General features: G+C 46.8%; 2 protein-coding genes and 1 long non-coding RNA gene across 16 annotated transcripts; 2 read left to right on the top strand and 1 right to left on the bottom strand.

Annotated features, from left to right (window-relative positions):
* Positions 1-660: 660 nt before the first annotated feature.
* Positions 661-14219, bottom strand: ERRFI1 (ERBB receptor feedback inhibitor 1). 14 transcript variants are annotated; one of them, XR_014053665.1, is made up of 7 exons: positions 5595-5670; positions 5100-5322; positions 4369-4564; positions 4181-4257; positions 2337-3295; positions 1401-1555; positions 865-1082 (listed from the first exon to the last, which is right to left on the bottom strand). XR_014053665.1 is itself a non-coding variant. In XM_081490457.1 (7 exons), the coding sequence occupies exons 4-7, from the start codon at positions 4488-4490 to the stop codon at positions 2022-2024; spliced, it is 1248 nt and encodes a 415-aa protein (XP_081346583.1). In that variant the 5' UTR covers positions 4491-4564; positions 5677-5838; positions 11222-11440; positions 14018-14198; the 3' UTR covers positions 1709-2021. The 14 variants fall into 14 exon arrangements, 10 of the variants coding, with proteins under 10 accessions (XP_081346580.1, XP_081346581.1, XP_081346587.1 ...); XM_081490457.1 differs by lacking the exons at positions 865-1082; positions 1401-1555; positions 5100-5322; positions 5595-5670 and adding exons at positions 1709-2111; positions 5677-5838; positions 11222-11440; positions 14018-14198; XR_014053663.1 differs by lacking the exons at positions 5100-5322; positions 5595-5670 and adding an exon at positions 14018-14219.
* Positions 5793-7301, top strand: LOC145506272 (uncharacterized). The gene is made up of 2 exons (XR_014053680.1): positions 5793-6003; positions 6559-7301. It is a non-coding gene; the product is annotated as an uncharacterized LOC145506272 (long non-coding RNA).
* Positions 14220-14289: 70 nt separating the features above from the next.
* Positions 14290-17503, top strand: LOC145506277 (uncharacterized). The gene is made up of 2 exons (XM_081490467.1): positions 14290-14920; positions 17082-17503. Exons 1-2 carry the CDS (start codon positions 14290-14292, stop codon positions 17084-17086), a joined length of 636 nt encoding a protein of 211 aa, XP_081346593.1. The 3' UTR covers positions 17087-17503.
* The last annotated feature ends 624 nt before the right edge of the window (positions 17504-18127 follow it).

Raw genomic sequence — 18127 nt, forward strand, 5'->3', positions numbered from 1 at the left:
AGATTGTCTGTGTTGAATCCTCACTCTTGACCCTGGCAGGAACTGAGTACAGGTGAGGATGCAGTCAATGTCACGGAAGCTTTGCTGTCATGTGGGAAGCTGGAGGGCAGAGGAAAGCAAAGAGAACTAGGCGAGTGACACTGGACGCAAGGGTGCCCTCCCCAACAGCATCCCTGTTTCCTCCTACTTCCCAAAACTGTGACTCTGAGAGGCCAGGGCAGGCTATACTTCCTTTGGGGGCCTCAGGTCAAGCAAAAAGCAGGGCCTTCCAAAGGACCCAGGGCAATCCAGACCTAGTCCTCAAGCCGAAGATGAGACATGTCACGTCCACCTCAGACCCGGTTCCTTCCTGTTACAGCGCATTTGATGGGGACATCCCTCCCCACATGGAAACTGTTTCCATGGCAACATACCAGCATCAATTCAAAAGGACCCTTTTAATTGTTACAGGTAAATACAAACAGCTTATTTTTGCTGTTGTCTGTATACTACTTAAATCTAAATTGCTCAAATTATTTGTCATTTTAGGGAATGATGGTAAATTTTAAGTGTATGTTAGGCTGTACAACATCTTCCTTTGTGCTTAAAAGTGGTCACGTTGTCTGTCATATTACTCAAGACACAAAACTGTATAAGAGTGTAGGCAAGAAACATTATTAATGGTGTCATAAATAAGTATTATAACTTTATTAAAATGAAAAGACAATATTCAAAATAATGCAACAAAAAATGAATAAAATCCTTTGTCCAATACTGTACACATAAATGCAGAAATCAGTGCCTTTTTCTAAAGCATGTTTTAACCTTCATTTAGTTCATACTAAAATATAAGCTTTAAATAGCTCAAATAATATCACTCAGCAGTTTAAACTGTAAACAGCTTGTTTAATGTGGAGAACATTGTAGTAAGGTACTTCTGTTAATGAGCACCATCTCTTCTGTGCTGCTCTACACAAGATAAATACAGCGAAGCATATGAAAGTGGAACACGAGCTCTGTGTCCCACCAGATCTGAGCGGAGCAGCCTGCCGTGAGAATTTCCAAAGTAGATGATGTGACCTCCGGTCTTAAGACATACTGGGCTGTTGGTCAGAAGGGTTTTACTTAGAAAGCAAATAATCCCCAGGAAATACTGAAGAGGAACCAGCAACACAAGGCCAGCTTGTGTTGTATTTGTTTATTCATATGCAACTAAAATAGGGGAGGGAAAAAAAAAAAAGAAACCCACAACACACATCTCCACACAGATACTCTCAACCCAACAGCTGACTGTTTCATTATTGCTTCCACTAACATCCTCAACACTGGCCAAGAGTTTGCTTTTCCCCTTGTGTCCTGCGTTTCCTGGGGGTGGGTGGAACAGAGAAGGAATGGTAAGGAAAAATGACTTATTCTGTTACCTTCCCATTTTTCATGAGACCCGGACAGGGAAGAATATGGTACCAAACGCGCTGCCATCCCTCCAGCAAGACCTACAGGATTTAGGTCTCAGGACGACTTATACCAGGCATGTGAAGTCACGGAAAGAATGTATGGCCTGCCCTCCATGGAAAAACTGCTTGTAAAAATAAATGAAACAAAACAGAACAGGCAGGCCTCAGAGCTGGCAATCTTCAACATTATGCAAAAAAATAATAATATATATATAAAATATTTTATGATTCTGAGCTAAACAATACTGTATTCTCTCCCATTTGCTCAATTTTCAGTCTCTCAGGAGCCATCCTCCAGCTTGAGTTTTTATTGTTCTAAATATATATTACTCTAAGACAGGAACTACTGGGTTAACTTGCAACTAGAATCTATGATTTTACCACAAGTGTAGATGCAGGCGTCTAACATGCACACACATGCGTGTCCCTTGTCCTTCCTCCCTGCATCGCATCTTTAAATGACAGGCTTGAGCAAACTTTTCTCTGACGCTCACACGGTCAGGGATGCTCAGCACCTCAGCACCTCCCGACTCTCTAAGCCCTTCCCGTTCAGACGGAGAGTTCGACTCTCTGATCCTGTGATCTGGACTATTTTCCTGGGGAACCTTGACGGGTCTGGGGAACTGCGACAAAACCACTTGCTCCCGTGGCACCTCTGCTGAGCTGGGACTCCAGGGTCTAAGGAGAAACCACATAGGAGAAATGTTTGCGCTTCACATGGCCTCCCAGGTCCACTCGTGGCTTTAAGTCCAGCTTTTCTGGGGCTGAAGAGATACTGCCATTGGCCAGGAGGGGGTGAACGGGGGTGTTCCCATGTGATTCTTCTGCTTCCCTAAAAAATTTTTCAAATCTGTCCAGGTAGGGTGGCCTCTCAGGGAGCAGGTAGTAGTGCGTGGAGCTCACCTTCTTCCCATTTTCAATGATGGGCAGGATGCAGGGCGCCTTGCCGGCAGCCCCGTCGCTGTGCTGTCTCTGCAGGGCCTTGCTGCTCACGTACTTGGGGTCGGGGGCAAAGCTCTGCGTGGGGGGCATGACCCCGTTGAGGTAAGATGGGAGGCTTTTGGGGCTTGGGGTGCGGGAGTTGCTCCGGGACAAGGGCTCTCTCGGTGGGACTTTGGGGGGCCTGTCCTCATCGCTATAGGTGCTGGAGGTGACCTCGGCCGACCACCTTCTGTAGTCTGGCTTGGCCGGCCGGGGAGGGATGGGGACCCGAGGGGGAACTTCGGGCTTGTCGTCGTCGGAATTGGGAGAAGCCCTATGCACGGAGCTGGAGATCCTGATGGCTGGCTTGTTGAAGGACCCTGCAGGGCCTGAGTGAGACCTCCTCAGTCTCCGGTGGGCCTGAGGCGGAGGGGGGTTGGCACTCGACACCCCAGCCACCTGGTCAGGCTCCTGGCTGAGATCCACGGCGGAGACGGTTGGGGTGTCAAAATAGGCATAGTTGATCTGTCCGCACCCTCGGAAGCTGCGCCTGCCGGGGCCGTCGGCTCTGAAGTCGGAGAGCCCGCAGTCTTCCAGAAGGAAGTCCGTGTCTGAGCTGGTGAGGAACTCTACCTCGCAGTCCGTCTCATCCAGGGCGAGGTCCTCGGAGATGGGCAGTGGCGGCAGGGGCCGGGAGCCCCGCTCGCAGGGCGCTGTGCTGGAGAAGAGGGACAGGGGACTCTTGACGGGGGTTAGCGGGGGTGTGGCAGCACAGACCCCGTTCACTGCCAGCTTTTTCAGTCCACATGCCACCCGGTCCTCCTCCTGCTGCCCCCAGCCTTCACTCGGGGGGATGATGAGGGGAGGCAGGCGGGACTTCGGAGGGGGGCCATGCTCTGCACAGTGGCTGCTGCTCATCGGGGTGGATCTGGAGGTGTGCCCTGGAAGGAAACGAGAGGTTATGGAGGATGGCCTGTGCTCTCCCCACGGGGGGGGACCAGACCCCACTCCAGCAGCCCGCATTCCTGTCGCCTTCGGCTGGGTCACTCGTGGTGAAACACCAGCTGCTGGAACGCTGAGCACAGCCAGGCAACTGCCGCGGGTGTAATCAAGGGCCTGGAGGTGGGGATCTGGAGGCACCTGATCTGGTTCAAAGAACAAATTATCTCTTCCATCATCTTGGCCATGTGCGCAGCGCACACCCACACGCCCCAGACAGGTTCTGTGACATGCGCGAAGTCCACGGAAGGTGAGCAGCATGTAATTTGGAGAGCCAGGCCACACCAACCTGGCCATTTGCAAGACGGGCCACCCAGGACATGCAGGGCAGGCCTGAGATAAGATGAGGCCTTACCCGGCCCACCGCAATACCCAACACCGGTGGACTCGCCTGCGATGTGACAGGCAGCCCTTGGCAAAAATCTAAGGGACGTGATGTTCACACTAGAAGGGCTGATGATATACACATTCGTCTAAGTTTCTGTCAGTAATTGTACTATGCTGTTACTTTCAAATAAGTGTTCGAAGGCAGTAAGGAAGAAGAGAGTTCGTGTCCAAAGTCCCGGAGAGTTCAGTGTGTCTCCTGGCTGGGGTGGCTTCATGCCTCCATACAGAGACCCAGTGACTCCGGCTGAGCCACAGAGAGCCTGACAAGAACATGCTTACTTCAAGATCTGCTGCCACTAGGGGTCAGACTGCTGTCGGAAATGGCCTCGGTCACTTCCTCATTTAGAAAACAGCACTGGGGGACAGGCTCCCTCAGGGCTGCCAGCCTCCTCTCCCCACTCCGAGGGCACCCGGGTTCTCAGGACGCTCTGGACACGTACCGATGGAGGTTAGCTGCTCCTGCGCCCGCGAGTTCAGACTGTAGGCCATGGTTATGGGGTCGATGTTTAAAAAGCCGCTGAAAGGGAAGGACGGACAACTGGGTCACAAACAGGTAGCAACCGCGTCCCCTCTCTAGCTCCAACGTCACCCGCTCAGGGGTTCTGGCAGCCCCACGTCCTGCACTTACTTCTCAAACTCGCTGTGGCCACCCCAGCAGGCCTTCAGGCTCCCCAAGGCTTGGCCATCGTGCAGGAACCCAGTTTTTAACGGGACTCTGATCTCCTGAGCAGCCACTCCTGCCATGGACATTGTGCTTTATTCTGGGATGTCTTCCGACTTGTGATGCCCAGGGGTGCGTACGGTCAACCAGTGGCTTTCATTCCCTGGTGGGGGGTACAGAGGAGGTTAACAGCAGCGTAAACAATCCCAAAGCACGAGGAACTCGAGGGGAGAGAATTTCAGGGCCTGCGGAACAGCAACATCCGATTATAGACTTCCACCCAGTCATGTTTACATTGGCTGTTGCTGCTCTTCAGTTACCAAGTTGTGTCCGACTCCTTGTGACCCCATGGACCGCAGCACGTCATACACTACTGAGTTTTACTTTTCACGAGGTTGCAGAGTCGGATATGATTTCGGATATGATCGAAGCGACTTAGCATGCATGCGGTAAATACTAAGATTTGAGATGTTTTTAGCCAATGAGAAACAGTCCGTCTCGGGCCAGGGCAGACCTTTGGGTTGGGTGTGGGGAACAGACAGGTGCACACAGAGAGGCCTCACACAGACGTCTCCCCAGCTTCCTAGTACACCGACCTGCCCGTGTGTGGTTGCGCTGAGTGTGGAGCTCATTCCCTACTCCCTGCACCCCGCCCCACCCCACCCTGTCCCAAGCTAAAAAAGTATTTCAGGAATTACTGTGTTCAATATGGCAGCACCACTGTTCACTAAGACCCGACGCTTTGATGAAGCAGAGGGACTACAGCTGTCACCTGATGACCCCACAAGCCCAGCACTTATTTAGATTCTGTATTTCAGGGGTGGCGGGTGGGGATGGGCCCCGGGAAGACAAATTCTCCAGTCATTACTTGTGCAGGAATCGAGAAGTCCTCACGCACAGAGGACACTCACTCCCATTCTCCTGTAAAAAAAATCAAGTTCTGCAGGATGACCGGCTTCAGGCAGAGGCCTGGACAGCATCCTCCTCCCTTTTAAAGGCAAACTGAGGTCTGCATTCTCTGCATTCTCCCCGGTGGAGTGCCTAGTAATTTATGTGCTGCCTCGCTGCAAGGTATTGGTGACAGAGGCCAAGTCAGTGCCATGTCTCCTAATATTGCAGCCCCTCTCTTCAGACCCCTCCAACCCCAGTCGGATGCCACGTTTCTGGAGCCTCCCTCTCCCCTCAGTCCCCACCGCCTCTCTTTAGTTTCCTGTATTCGCTGGCAAGGTGTACTCATGATTAGCACCCGTCTCTGCCCCCTCTTCAGATACTCACATCTGCTTAGAACAACTTGAGAACATCCCCTGTCGACCCTCTGTGTCACAATGACCCCTTCTCTGATGTGTACACACACATTATGATCCCTTCTCATCCTCTCAGCAACCATGTTTGCACAAACCGAGAGCGCTGGGTGCTGCGCTGAGGACTGTGGGTGACCTGAGTATGAGAGAGACGGGGTGCGGGTATGAGGGAGGGAGGCGGCACACGGGTCAGGGTTCTGTTTTAGGGACCAATCTGTCACCCCCTATGAGACTGTGAGCTCAGGAAAGAAGCTGTGTCCCAGTCATTAATTATCACCACCTGAACAGGAGCAGGTGCTGGGTAAGTAGACGTTTGTTGAATGTATGTTTGTACAACGCCATCAAACTATTAGTATTGTCAATATCAACTGAAGGTATACAATATGTAAGGCACAGAGTTGTTTTTAAGTTAAGGGTCTAAAAAAACACTCTGCAAATATTCTTTTTTTTTTTTTTTTTCGTAAAAAGGAATGTAGAGACAGTACTGTTTCAGTGACAAAGGACCAGGGGGCCCAATTACCACTTCTTAGCTTTTTGACTCTCCCAAAGTCAGCTGTTTGAATATACTAGGCAGAGACTTAATAGGTTTAAAATATTATTTCTAATAGTCAAACTTTATCTTTCATCAGTCTCTAAAGATAAAGAAGAGCGGGGGGAAACCCATTATTTCAGAAATCTAAGTTATTTAGGGGAGGTCTTTTCTGTTGTTTTTGAGGGTTGGTTTTTAGATTAGGAACACAGCGAAATGTGTTTTTACTTCCTTTGAATTCAGTTTAAGTTCTAAGAAAAAAATTTTAAAGACAAGCTTTAGAAAAAGATTTGCTAGACACTTCTCTGTCCCTGCCCGGTGGTTTAGAGTGGCTCTTCCTAAGAGATCTACAAGCGCTGGCAGGACGACAGGGAGCGTATCTGCGGTGATAGAAAAATGAAAGGCCAGAGAGGAAGAAGAATATGGTATTTAAGTGGTTTGAAAGCACACGTTTGAAGATCGCCCATCCAGATTACAGGAAAGTGCTGCAGGGGACTGTGGAGGCCCAGCCCCCACCTGTCTGCAGGCCAACAAGAACTACCAGTAATTACTGTGTGTCAGACTCCTAATGCCATCTAAATCTTCGCTTTCAACAGAGTGATTGTGTAACCATCGCCTCTGCTGAAATGGCCTCAAAATCCTGGCCCTCCGTGTCAATGGTCCCTTAACATTCTGTATATGTTCTAGAAAAAGTTATTTTTCGGTCATTGTTTCTATCACCTACTTGTTAGCTTTCTTAAGGGAAAAAAAAATTTTTTTTTTTTAGTATAAAAAGAATTGTGTTCACTGAGGCAGCTCGCTTGTGACCACAATAGTGTCTTTGTGCATTCATCGAAGGTGACCTGCCTCTACATTTCAATGGGGAATTGTGAATGGGCTGTGTTATGAAACTGCCCAAACCTCCCACTGGCTCGCACGGGGAGCTCCGCGCAGTGTCACTGCTCTCTCTCTCCTTCTGGAGAATAACTCCCCACGGCGGACTCCCAGGAAGGCAGCCTGCTCGGGGTCCAGAAGCCAACTTCTACAGGGTGGGTGTTCCCCAGGCAATAAACTGCGGGTGTGGGATCGAACCACCTGGAATTTTTTTATGCCTCTCAAAAAACTCTAGAAGCATTCAATATATGTACCCCTTGGAGTGGGGGTGGTGGATCCATCCATCGGAGTTAAAAGAAATGCCTGCGGGGCTCAAGGAAACTTAAGCTGATGCTGCTGTGATGTGAATTTTGTCCCCTTACATGTGTAAAAACGAGCTCTGCCTTACCATTCATTAGGAAAACAACTGCAAAAAGATACCCCCTCCCCCGTCCTGGGGAAAACCAGGATCTACAAGTCCAAGATGGCACTGGGTGATGAAATGCAAAAACACGAAACCTGATGGGAATCTGGGCAGCCTAGCACACTGACCAGGGTCTCCATAATCTTGGGTATGGTAGCTCTTCTGAAATATGTGGACTAATCTTTAGCCTTTTAGGGTCGAAATGCTGTTCAATACCAATGGCAGGCGTGAACTCCTTTTTCCTATTAACATCGCTTAATTTTTATTTTTTTTTAATTCAAGGAAAAACAGAAGACAACCCTAAAACCATCTGTTTCTTGAGGTTGCCCCTTTACTTTCTCTAACAACCCGGGCCCCGCCTTGAGTTCTGATCCCCATTGAGGGCTTCAACCCTGCATCACAGCTCCTGAATCCCAGGTCCAGCCCTGGCGCAAGCCTCCACTTTGCATGTCCTATTGTCTGGTGATTACCTTTCTACTTGGATGGTCCCCTGGCATCTGGAACTCCACAAACCAAACCCCCCTTGCCACACTCCCTTCCCAAACTAGTTCACGGTCTAAGCAGATCACACGTCTCCCAAAGGCACCATTTTTATCCTGAGCCACAGCAGACATGGGTTGAATCACCAAGGGCCAGAGCTTATTTCTATGCTGTTTTTCTCAAATCTATCTTCCTTCTGTCCTAATCTGCCTTGGCTATGAAGATCCCCAATCCACCCTACACGGTGGATCTCTGTCCCTGACCTAACCTAAGCTCAAGGTTAAATCCTCCACTGCTCAAAGACCTTCAAAGGCTTCTCCATACATGCCGCTCAGCCTGCCATTGAAGGTCTCCGGAACAAGGCCCCAGTCCACCTTTTTCAAGCTCTTGCAACCCAAAGCAGACGGTTTTGAGACTGGGTAGTAAAAAGATTAGAAGCTTAAACGGTTAACACTGTAACTTTCCAAACTGGCAGCTGTTACTACATGCTTGCTTAAAGCAATCAGGTGGGGGCTTCCTAACAACAGAAACAATGTCACCTTCTCTTCTGGATTATAAGGCACCTACTGTGTTTTTACTGCCAAATTTAAGTTCATTTTCCTAAAAAAAAAAGGGGGGGTACACCCAAAAGCACATTACACGTTCTTTATTAAATAGGTGAAATCACATGCTTTTTGTTTGAGGATAACCTCTTTGATACTGTTCTTTAAAAAACCAGGCTACCTTAAGACAGTAACCTAGATATGCTTACCTGGCCACAGATCTCATTAATAAATCTCAGAAGCAATCCACGAGAGGGGGAGGGGCACATTTTTGTCACACGACTCATCCAGTTCTGCTCAGTGCTTCCTTATTTAAAAGTGTGATGTAATTTCCTTCTTTCAATCTGGTTTAAGAACCTGATTTCTGTTTATTCAGGGTGATAAATGGTCTTCTCAGCTGCATTTAACAATTACCTCCCTAACAATTTCCATATCCAGGGAGATATCAGGTAACTATATTTAGAGCCAAAATTTTGAGAAAAAAGAAACAGACTTCAGACTGTGACAAATACCAGGATTTTAGATTCCCCCTCTACCAAAGAAACTAACTCATCTTTCATTCTGAAAATATCTAAAATAGTCACCTTTGGGAAAGTGAAAAAGAAAACCAAACTAAACTTCACTATTTTTCCTGTGATCAGTGTCTACAGCACTAATGGCTGAGCGAGCTGCACTGAACATTCAGTCTGGCTGTTCTAGAGGGTTTTCACTTTTATTAGGAATATGAGAAAACTTACTGATTTGCTCCTCACTTAACACATTCCGTGTTCACAACTGCTATGGTGTTGTGTGGTCTGAGTTGACTCACTGAAAGCAGAAGGCTCTTCAAAAATCACTGGCTCTAATTCAGGGTGTTGCTCGGATTTTAACAGGTGTCATCTGGCAGGGGGGCGGAGGGGAGAGGAAAAGAGGGGGAGCCGCAAGGTGGGGGCTGCTCTGTGGAAGCATCAACAGCTTCACCCTGAATGTCCAGATGACTTACAAGGGTGTTGAACGAAGTTAATAACATGGAACGTAACTCAGTGGTTTCTGTCAAGACGTGAGTGGCCCAGTGTGGTGGGAATAGACATATTTTGTCCTCCTGAAGCTCCAGGCCTGGTACATAATAGCCCATTGGTAGGTGGTAAAAACCAAGGCAACCAGGAGAATACTTCACCTTCACTCTGTCACATTCAAAGCTGGATGATCTAAGTTCAGCAATAATTCAGAATATTTTCTAGCTAAGTATTTTAAGAAATGGCAAGCCAATGGAAAACCTATTTATTCAACTCCATGGTCACTGCCAGCCTCTGGACTCCCGCCGTCTCCCACACGGCCCTGGTGACACAGCAGAAACACCCCGCGGCAGGAACAGATGCTTTTGTCCTTTGTCCCTTCCCTACAGAGCACCGCTAGCATCAGCAGAACACACAGACACACTGGAGGGAAAAATATTATTCCTTTCAGACACGTGCATGGTAGGTTTCCAATTGTAGGAGATACAGGATTTCTATTCAAATCTTAATGACCATGAGCACAATAGTCTAATGATGGGAAGCGTGTCTTTCAGACTTCAAATTTACTTAACGAGCGTTTAAGTCACCCAGTGGGTAACCTGGGATTGTTACAGTGAACAGAAACCCAGCAAGCATAATCACTAGTTCCCTGGATGCTTATCTGACGGGCATTGTTCTAAGTGCTTTATGTGTATTACCTAATTTAATCCACAGCCCTGGGAGCTAGGTGCCTGTGATTACCCTCATTTACAAACAAGGAACTGGAGGCACAGAGCTGAGGGACCCAGGCTCCAGGCTTGAGCCAGGTTCTCCCACACACCTCACCGACGGATGATCTGAGCCACTATGGAGCCCAAGTCTTCCGGGGGGCTCAGACAGACTGTCCTGGGGCTCTGTTGACTGGGAACAGTTTTTCTTGGGTAACCTTTAGTGTGTCAAAGTTCCTATTTAACCTCCTGTCCCTCAAATCTCCAGTTAGAGTTATTACTTGCAGTTCTGTCCTATCTATCCTCTAAAAGGAGAGGGGGGATTAAGGTATTGATCTATTCTGTGACCACCTCAAACAGTTCTTTGAGACCCTCGACCTTTAGTGACACAGGGACGCTCCGCCGTCATATAATCCGTTTGATAATAACGCAGGTCTGTCTTCACCCATAAAAAGGGGTCACAACATATACCCCGAGAGCCTCCTTTGAATCTACTCCCTGCCTGGATCTCTGTGGGGCATTATTACAATAGAGTCTTATAATTAGGCTCAACTGTAAGATCCAGAATATAATGATAGAATGCCTTGTATTTGGAAAGTGTTCCACAAATGACAAAACACTTTCTAACGTGTCATCCCACTTGATCCCCAAAACATCCCTGTAAGAAGAGGCAGGGATCATGATCTCCATTTTGCAGAGGAGGGAGTGAAGTGAGGTGAAGCATCCTCCTATCTGCTAAAGGTCAGCACGGCCCAGTATCTTCCTCGCTACACTTTCCTCACCTCTCCATTCTAGAGTGTCTGCTTCGTAGGCGACAGCCATGGTTCTCCTCCTCTTGGTTACAGGTGGGGAGACTGATACACAGGACAGGACCCCAGCGCTGGTCCATTGGGCAGAGCAAGACTGAACTCAGCTACTGTGTTTAGCTCATGGGTTCTTAAGAGGGCAGGGTTTCACTGATATTTTCACAAATAGCTACCAGATACTTACTCTTTTTGACTAGATACGACGCTCATTGAAAGGGACATGGTACTGCCTGAGGAAGGCCCAGTCTAGCGAGGAGAGAGGTAACAGGGAGGCACGCAGTTTCAGATTGTGGTCACTGCCAAGGGACCAAATGCAGAACAGTAAGAGGATAAGGAGGGATGAGGACCTATTCACACAGGCAGTGAAGGCAGGCTTCTTTTGAGTGATTTTTCAAATGCGAATCTAAAGGATGAAGAAAAGGTAGCCATGAGAAGACTCAGGAGGAGAGCATTTCATGCAGAGGGGAACAGTGTCTTCAAAAAGACAACCTGTGACTTGTCGAGATTCATATTCTGGGGGGGCCTTTATTTAACAAGAGCTCTTGGACAGTATCTTCTTGTCCTTACCTTCCTACTGTGTCCTCTGTTAAGACTGTAATGTTTTGTGGAATCATGGCACTCTGGAGTTGAAAAGGGCTAACTCATGTAGCCAGAGGCCCATATTTAAAAAATATATATTCGATGGCCTTTTGGTAATATTGCCCAATTTGATGGTACAAGGGACTGGATTCAAGTATCAGCAGTGACTCCAAATGGCATAACTCTTTTTTTCCTTCTTCTGAAATCTGAATCCCATGCTAACTTTCCCCTACCTTAAAATAAGTGCTGTATGAAGCTAGTCACTTAGGTTCAGAACCCTGAAACTCACCAATTTTATCTATCTTTACAAAGCATGTGTTTATGCTGTGCGGATAATGCCAGAATGCCACAACGAGATTTCGTTTCTCTGGTGGGTTATCCATCAGCTTTTAAAATGCGTGACCAAACAGCAGCACCAAAGGATGCTTCAGGAATCCTGCTGCTGCTGCACTGATTCAACTGTATTTAGATCAAGAAAAGAGTTGTGCCTCTGCTAGAGGGAGCCTGTGACATTCAAATTCCTGGAATTACCCTTGGCACCACCTTTCCTCTCCTCAGCTCATCTTTCTAAAGAAACCTGATGGTATGCAGACATTCAGGTCAGTTTCCAGCATGTTAGACTGCACCTGTAATTTGGGTGACTTGCTTTTAAAAGCTACCATTACTACCAGCAGAAGGGAAGTACTATCTGGTTCGGCTTCCGAGGAGCGGCAGTTAAGAGCTATTTCCACACAAAAACTCAGATGTACACTGTAATTAAATCTCACAGAACGAGCGACTAATGTCCACTGTGAACTAAAAGTAGGAAACCCAGTGCATCACAATGCTGGTTCTCCCTATCTATCAAAAATACGAATAATTCAGACATTCCATAACAGCCATTCAAAAAAAGCAGATTTGCTTTCTGAGCTTTATCAGTGACTGGTGCAATCCTGCTGAATTTTAAAATGTAAAATATGCTTTCCTGCAATTATTTATCAATCAACTAATGTGCAAAGCTGCCTAAGACAGAAGCTGTGCAAGGCAGGGTTCCTGCCCTTAAGGAGTTTACAATCTAGTATCTGTTGGGTTATATATTGTTAGTCCCAGTGAGTGTCCACAAGAACACACAGCTGAAAAGGAAACCTCTGTGTTTGAAATGAAGGCAATGAACTCAATGCTACAACCAATTTGTAGTTCTCTTCAAATTTGCTAATATCTGCAAATAAGCCTGATTGATTGATAACATATTGATAACCAATCACCGTCAGCCTGTTAACAAGGACGTGGTATCTTTCATTTCGGTCTTAACAAAATTTGGTCATTTCCTGAAATGGGTACCAAAATGCCTTTAAGGAAAACTTCACTTACAACTACATAATTCCAGTGAGGTTTAAAAAAGAAAATAAAAAGGAAAAACAAACAAACAAAAAGAAATGCAGTTTAAAAAAAGAAAGCAAGACAATGTATGGTGAACTTAATCAGATGCCTCAGTCTTCTCAACAAATGCATTCTCACTGCATTCTTAACAGATTTATAAAAGCTTGAAATTTTGCAGAACACTTGTTCTCCAGAAGAGAAGGGGGAAAAAAAGCATTTTAACCTCACCTTTCTTCACCCCTGACAGTTGCCTAGAAACCAGTCTTGCCCTACCTGTGTTGCAGGTGTACCTAAAGTCACCAACACATCTCTTTTAAAGCTACAGTCTCTATTCTGACTGCACTTAAGTTTATGACTAACAATCTATTCATATTTTTTATCAGGTAAGAGACTGGTTTCTTTCAAGCAATGACGAAATCCTAATAAAGACTTTGCAAGCACCAATACAGTACTAATCCTGGTGAAAGAGTCATCTAATTTGTACAAGACTACGATATACATATAAATACACACACGCACACAGGCGAAATATCTAATAAGCATTCACGTTTCGAACACAATTCTGCAGTTCCTTCTCTTTTGAGACAGCATTTATAGGACGTTCTAGCAAAGAATCGCGTTCCTGGGAGGTGGAGGAGGAGGGCACCGGGCTGCTCGGATGAATTAAGAACACCGACTGGGGATGACCGTCGTCGCCGAGACCAAGCAGTGGGACCACGGGTCAGAACCCGCGCCGACCCCGGCCCCCAGCAGCTCTCCTACCCAGTCTGCGTGCGCGCGGTGTGGACCAGACTCGCGCAGCCCCGGGGAAGAGGAGGAAAGAGCCCGAGGCCGCCGCCAACCCGCGGCCGCAGGACCCCGGCTCGCCGCTCCTGGAGCCGCGCGTCTCCAGCGCGCCGGGCCGGCCCCTCCCTCCGTCCCGGGAGACTCTGCGCCGGCAGACCCTCTCCGCGCCCCGGGGACCCGCCCCGCATCGAGAGCCGCCCGGAGTCCCGAGGGGCGCGGCGGCGCCCTTCCCGCCCCCGACCCATAGGCCCCTTACCCCAGCAGAGCCGCGGCTGCCCCACGGCACCCTCCCGCGCATGTCCGTCCCGGCTGTCTCAGCGCCTCGGGCTCAAGGGCCCGACACCGCGCAGGCGCCTCGCCCCACAGCAGCCGCTCGCTCCCGCTCGCACTCCAAGCTCGCACTCGGTCGCCGTCGTCGCTACCGCCGCCGCCTCACTATATAGCAAGGGGGCGGGGCCGTGACGTCGCCGCTCACCGCCCCACCTCCGCTGCGCAGCCAATCCCGGCCTCGAGCCGCTTAAAGGGGCGATGTCGCGGTCAAGGTGCTCGGGTGGGGTCCACCGGCGTCGGGCGGCCTTTCGCCAGGGAAGCAGTCTTTGTCCCCTGAGGGACGTGTTTTTGGCCTCCTGCGGCCCGGGCGTCCCTGCTCTGCCGAATGCGGGCAGCCGCTGCCCGGCTCCGGGCACTCCTTCCTCTGAATCTTCCTCTGAAGAGTGCAGGCCGCCCGGCCTCGGCTGCGGTTCCTGCCCGAACCAAAGGCGGCGCCATGCCTCGCACGGGGTTTCCGTCGTTTGCAGCCCTGAGGAGGGTTTTCTCTTCCTCTGTCCGCGGGCCGCGTGGGTGGGCCGAGGGCACCGCGGGGAGGCGAGCGGAGCCTCTGCGGGCCGGCCTGGGGAGGCGGGGGGCGCGTCTCCCGCCTGCAGGACTTGCGCTCACCTCGAGGCCCGCGGGCCGAGGCGTGGTTGGGACAGCGCTGCGCATCAAGGGTCTGCGCAAGACGAGAAAGGACGGAGCGGGGCATCGGAGGACAGCGTGGGCAGAGTGGCACAGTATGAGACGGCGAGGGTCAGCGAGGCCACGTTCGTGAGGGTGCCCGGCCATCTCTCCTCTGACCACACGTCTGCATATGCAGGCCAAGCCCGGTTGGCAGTTAACCCGGGTAGGGCCGCCCACGGGCTTCCAGAAGGTGTCCCCCACTCCCAACCTGGTGTCCGCTTGAGTTCCAATCTCTTGTTTACTTAATAGACCCACGCAGACCTCAACATCTCTTGGCATCAGGGCAGCCAGTGATGTCCAAGGACAAAACATCAGCGAGCCGGCGGGAGGAGGTTTCTCAGGGCGCCAGTGATGCAACTTAGGCTTATAGTTTAACCGTAAAATAAATAATACAAATGATAACAAACCAAGAGTAACTAAAGTAAGAAAAAAAGCAAACAGACAGAAACCCTCCAGTTTTAACTAGAACAAATCCCCTGAATGGTACTCTGTTGAGTAGAGGCCAGAGACCTCCTGCTGACCTCTTTGGTCTCTGCAGAGGCCCTTTTTGCATTTCAGCAGTAATGCCGAATAGTTAGACATTTAGCGCTGCTTAATTGGGGTAGTTTAACATATGGAATGAGATTGCGACCTCATTATCGGGTTAACTATTAACTTTACACTGCATGAAATGATTTGCCTTCTCGTCACTGTTATTTACTTACTTTCTTTTATATTTAATTCAAAGGCCTAATTTTGAATTCAAGGCCTTAAACACCAAAAAAAAAAAAAAAAGATAAAACAAGAAAACAAAACTCTTTTATGTGCAAGATATTTAGCCAAGAGAACTCTATCCCCCCATTTTGATGGGCTCCTTTGGGTCATTTTCTTGGGTCATTTTCATGGCTAGGCTACTTATCAACAGTTCAGTTGTTCCATCTTTCTGTTAAGTTTTCTTATTGCCATTTGGTATTATTTTAGGAAATGATGGCAATTAGGCATAACTAATCGCTAACTTTCTTACCGAATCAACTAGGTTTTTTGATTCACAGTTACACAAATTCTGCCCCCCCCCATTTTGGTTTCACTAAAGTTTACAGCTTACCCATACAACTGTTATCAGTGTAAAAAAGGGATCAGCAAGAGAACTTGCCAGAGGACATCTTTTCAGACCTCACAGTCCAGCATTTAATGAATGGGGACTTAGCTGAGCTCAGGTTTCACCCAAAAGGAACCCTAGTTGCACTATTTCAAGTCTCCACAATACAGCTGTAATTTGTGCTTTGGCCTTATTGGTGAGTTTTACATTCTCCCATTCATTAAACAGTGATAATCACTAGAGCAACCATCAAACACACCCCTTCTTTGGAGAAAGAAGATCAACAGGATCCTCTCTATAGGGTTGGGAGCTGGGAGCCAAATGAGGGGGTAATGTTTTGGTAAATTATAGAAAAAAAAACAAAATCACAGGAGTCATTCCTCATGAATCCAATTTTTTCTTCTGATCTATTTAAAACTTGCAAAATAAACATCTTAAAATTTTTTCTTTATTGAAATAGAGTCAACTTACAATGTAGTGTGTTAGTTTCCGAAATACAACGAAGTGATTCAGTTATATATATATGTATAATTTTTTCTTTTCTTACATTCTCTTCTATTATAGGTTATTATAAGATATTGAGTATAGTTTCCTGTGCTATACAGTAGGCTCTTGTTTATAATCTATTTTAGATATAATGTGTATATTTTAGTTCCAAACTCCTGATTTATCCCCCTCCCCAAAATAAACATTTTGATTTATTCATTTTGGAGGAAAAGCCAGTTATAGCTGATGGCTTACTGAATTTTGCTTATAATGATATTCACATAACATGACTTTCTCAGCTGTGGATGAATTACATGAGAAGACTTAACCCCACAAATCTTTTATCTAAGACTCTATTAATGATATTTTGTAATAGCACTAGCATGTCAATAACACTGTGGAATATTTGGGGAAGAGTTTAAAAGGAAAATGCTAAGCAAGTTGAAATGAGCCTTTTGTGTTTATCAAGTGATCATTTGGTGACTTTTCACAGATTAGAACACTAGTCTAGAGGTTAGGGGAAAAAGTACCTTCTTTGTACTAAATCTAGCATGTTTTAAATTATCTCCAGTAAGGAAGAAATTTAAAGTCAGAATATTTTTTCACATCTCTCCGAATCCATCTAATTTTGAGGTAACCTCCCAAGGAATTTATATTATCTGATGTTATTTAATATAAAAGATTCTAAACATAGCATCTAAAATATTAGACTTATATCACATTGACCCAGATTGTCACTTTGCACTTGTGATTCTTTCAGAGTAAGAAGAAGCTGTCCTTGGAGTAAGAACGGGGGGAGGTTCTGGCTCAGAAATCTTAGGATCACAGTCTCTGCTTTCCTGAGGACATTGTTCCTGTCTGTCCTTTCCCATCATCCTCGCAAGTTGTGTGTAAGCTTACATTGTGCCAGAGAGGGGCCTTGCAAGCCTTCTGAGTTTCTGTTGAATCCTGTAGAAGAGGATCACAATTTGGCATTTATTCATCTTGATTACAGATGTTTTTGTATTTTGACTTGTTTATAGAGACATATTTTAAAGTGAGACAGTTTCTGCATCACCTGCTTGGTCCTAGAGCCTTTTCTATTCATGATGTATGTAGATATGCACTTTCAAAAAACTAATTTATAGATGTGTGCAGCTAAAAAATACATGACAATAAAAGAATTGCATTTCGTATAGGTCATTTGTTTCATTGTCACTTTATGTTTTGGAAACATCTGGGCACACACACACACACATAGATACATGCACATATATATGTATTGGAAATATACATGTATATATATATATATATATTTATACTGTATTTCCAATAAACTTTGTGGATTATTTTAGACACTCACACTGATAAGGGCTGAGATTCACCCATGAGGATTGCCTCATCGAATCAAAGTCTGCATGGAGCTTTCAAATTTAGCAGTCATTTGAAAAGTTGCACAGAAAAAGATCTTCTTTACAACTTCCATTTTCTCCAGGGATATTAATGAAGGATATTACTTCACTTTCTTAGCTTTCCCCCTAAATATATATATATATATATATATATATATATATATATTTATGCAGTATATTCAGCCTGGGAAAAGACCAAACAGGCTGGTTTTAATTTATCTGTCTACTGGTTTAAGTGCTAGGGCCAGGGCTTACCTGTCTTTACTTAGTATGAGTTTTGGAGGGCTGTTTGTATAGTTTTCTTTTAACTGGGCCGCTTTTTCATTTAATGCTCCCTTAACAAACATTTGATGCTATTGGCAGTTATTATATTTTTTGTTTTATCCTATTTCTAGAACTTGAAACCTTTTTTTAT

This window comes from Giraffa tippelskirchi, chromosome 5, assembly GCF_054371585.1.
Source record: "Giraffa tippelskirchi isolate mGirTip1 chromosome 5, T2T-mGirTip1v1.2.pri, whole genome shotgun sequence".
NCBI lineage: Eukaryota > Metazoa > Chordata > Mammalia > Artiodactyla > Giraffidae > Giraffa > Giraffa tippelskirchi.

What these genes read in the sequence shown, in the direction of transcription:
- ERRFI1 (XM_081490451.1), bottom strand. Translation starts at nt 4,490, where the DNA reads ATGTCCATGGCAGGAGTGGCTGCTCAGGAGATCAGAGTCCCGTTAAAA. An exon ending in GGCCACAGCGAGTTTGAGAA is followed by an intron (nt 4,258 to 4,368) that starts GTAAGTGCAGGA and finishes CTTCCCTTTCAG; the next exon opens with CGGCTTTTTAAACATCGACC. An exon ending in GGAGCAGCTAACCTCCATCG is followed by an intron (nt 3,296 to 4,180) that starts GTACGTGTCCAG and finishes GTTTCCTTCCAG; the next exon opens with GGCACACCTCCAGATCCACC.
- LOC145506277 (XM_081490467.1), top strand. Translation starts at nt 14,290, where the DNA reads ATGTCGCGGTCAAGGTGCTCGGGTGGGGTCCACCGGCGTCGGGCGGCC.